Source organism: Eimeria necatrix, genomic scaffold (assembly GCF_000499385.1).
Source record: "Eimeria necatrix Houghton genomic scaffold, Enh_scaff213, whole genome shotgun sequence".
NCBI lineage: Eukaryota > Apicomplexa > Conoidasida > Eucoccidiorida > Eimeriidae > Eimeria > Eimeria necatrix.
The window spans coordinates 1-2,500 of NW_013652743.1; the positions used below are offsets into that span (position 1 = coordinate 1).

Genomic DNA, 2,500 nt, shown 5'->3' on the forward strand with positions numbered 1-2,500 from the left:
GGCGCGGCGGCGCTTGTCTTGCGGAGCGGGAGGCGTCGAGGGAGCCATTCTGCTGCTGCTGCTGCTGCTGCTGCTGCTGGGGTGCAGCAGCAGCAGCAGCAGCAGAGGCGGAGAGAGGGGGGGCTGCTGATGCAGCAGTCGAAGGGGCGAGGGGTTAATCTGGGGTCGTTGCTGTTGCTGCTGCTGCTGTCGATTCAGAGGCGTTGCTGGGTGGTCTGCTGCGCATGCAGAGAGAGAGAAGCTGCAGCAGCAGCAGCAGCTGCAGCAGCAATGCAGTTTGTTCTCTCTCCGTCTAATAAAGAAACAAATTATTTAATTCAAAAAATAATCAATTAGTTTCCTGCGTCGATCTTCCCAGCAAAAGATATCGACACAGGGGGCGGCAGCGAGCGCGCAACTGCTGCTGCTGCTGCTGCTGCTGCAGCAGGCTGAAAAGAGAGGGAATAAAGGACTAAATAGACGCAAAAAACAAAGTCTTGCAATTAAAAACATATTTCAATTCATTTATCTCCTTTTTAAATTCAAAAAAGACAAAAATGAAAAATTTAACGGCAGGCGCTGCCGCCCAGCGAGCCGCGGGAGTGTCTGTACACCTCCTGAGAAAGGAGGTGTCGGAAACAGCAGCAAATGGAAATAAACAAAAGGGATTTTAATTGGAATTAATTCTTTAAAATAAATTCAAAGGAAATGCTTCTAAAAGAACCAAAGATTCTCAAAAAGACCCCGCTTTCTCAGCACTTCAATGAACTCAATTTTGCAAAAATTCAAGTTCAACAATTGCACAACCAGCAGCAGCTGCAGCAGCTGCTGCAGCAGCAACTCAGCAATTAGGAAAACTTTCTTTATGTTAAAACAATTAATTCATCAAGTTCTTCATGTAAAACTTATTAACAACTGGGATGCTGCCTCCCGCCTCCTAGCAGCAGCAGCAGCAGCAGCAGCAGCAGGAGCAGCAACAGTAGCAGCGACAGAGTGAACAGCAGCAGCAGCAACAGCAGCAGCAGCAGCAGCCGCGGCGGCAGCGCAGCAGTAGCAGCGGCAGCGAAAACAATAGCAACCGCAACAGCAGCAGCAGCAGCAGCAGCAGCAGCAGCAGCAGCAGCAGCAGCAACGCAACACCATTGCATGTTTTTGCACCGCCTTTTAGAGACAAAAAAAGAAAATAAATAAAAAAAAAGATGGAAATCCTAAAGAGAAAAAAGAGAAAAATAAAAAAAAAAGCCAATAAAGCAGCAAAAATTAAATTAAAAAAAACGACAAAAAGACGGCCCTTGTTATCTCCTAATGTTGCAGCAGCTAGCTAAAGGAGCTGCTTAGCTAGCTGGCTAGCTAGCCAGCTAGCTCTAGCTAGTTAGCTGGCTAGCTAGTTAGTTCGCTGCTAGCTTGCTAGGCAGTATCAACTGGACAGCCAGCTAGTCATTAACTTAGCTAGCTAGCTAGTTATTAAGCTAGCTAGCTAGCTAGTTATTAAGCTAGCTAGCTAGCTAGTTTTTAAGCTAGCTAGCTAGTTTTTAAGCTAGCTAGCTAGCTTAATAACTAGCTAGCTAGCTAGCTAGCTAGCTAGCTAGCTAGTCAGGGCTCCCAACTTAGCTAGCTAGCTAGCTAGCTAGCTGCAAACCAGACAAGTCGAAAAGCAAATGAAGCCACAAAAAGTGCAGCAGAGGTCCCTTTTAAATCTTACAAACAGTTTGGACCGCAGCAGCAGCTGCTGCTGCTGCTGCTGTTTCTGCTGCAGCAGCAATTCTTGCTGCTGCTGCTAAAACGGCACTTGCTACTACAGGTATTTTTGCTACTCACGAGCAACAGCTGTTGCTGCTGCTCCAGCTGCAGCAGCAGCAGCTGCTGCTGCAGATGCTGCTGCCGCTGCTGCATTTGCTGCTGCTGCTGCTGCAATTGTTGCTGCTGCCGCTGCAGCACTTGCTGCTGCTGCGTCATCCCATGGCATGGACCTTCTTCTTCAGCAGAGGAGACAGCTCAAAGTTGGGGACAGAGGCCTTGCAGTCCACGACGAGAGACCCCAGTTGCTGCTGCTGCTGCTGCTGCTGCTGCTGCTGCTGCTGCTGCTTTGTCTGCTGCTTGAAGACCGCCTTTTGCTGCTCCAAAAAGGAGAGACATTCAGCAGCAGATGAAAAGCACAGCAGCCGCTGCAGAGAGGAGACAGTGACCGTCAGCGAGACTCTGCAGCAGCAAACACACAAAACGCTGCAGCTGCTGTTGCTGCTGCTGCTGTTGCTGCTGCTGCCGTTGCTGCAGCAGCAGCAGCAGCTGTTGCTTTTGAAGACTTCCTCCTTGCGTTCCTTTGCAAATGTCTCTATCAGTTCGAGCAGCAGACTAAGGGCCAACTTAAACGTTTCATCTTAGCAGCTAGCTAGTCAGCTAGCTAGCCAGCTAGCTAGCTAGCCACCCGCCTAGCCAGCACCAAGACAGCTAGCTAGCTAACCGGGAGGCTGAGCAGCTAGCCAGCTGGCCATAGGGAGGTAACTAGCTAGCTACGTAGCTA

At 49.5% G+C, this 2,500-nt stretch overlaps 1 protein-coding gene across 1 annotated transcript in view; it reads right to left on the reverse strand.

Annotated features, from left to right (window-relative positions):
- Positions 1–1,931: 1,931 nt before the first annotated feature.
- ENH_00029180 (SAC3/GANP domain-containing protein, putative) overlaps positions 1,932–2,500 on the reverse strand; it is a gene marked incomplete at both ends in the record, with an annotated part of 5,818 nt that continues 5,249 nt past the window's right edge. The window contains one exon of the mRNA XM_013580017.1: positions 1,932–2,178. Coding sequence (XP_013435471.1) covers positions 1,932–2,178 — 247 coding nt within the window. The remainder of the gene's footprint in view (positions 2,179–2,500) is intronic.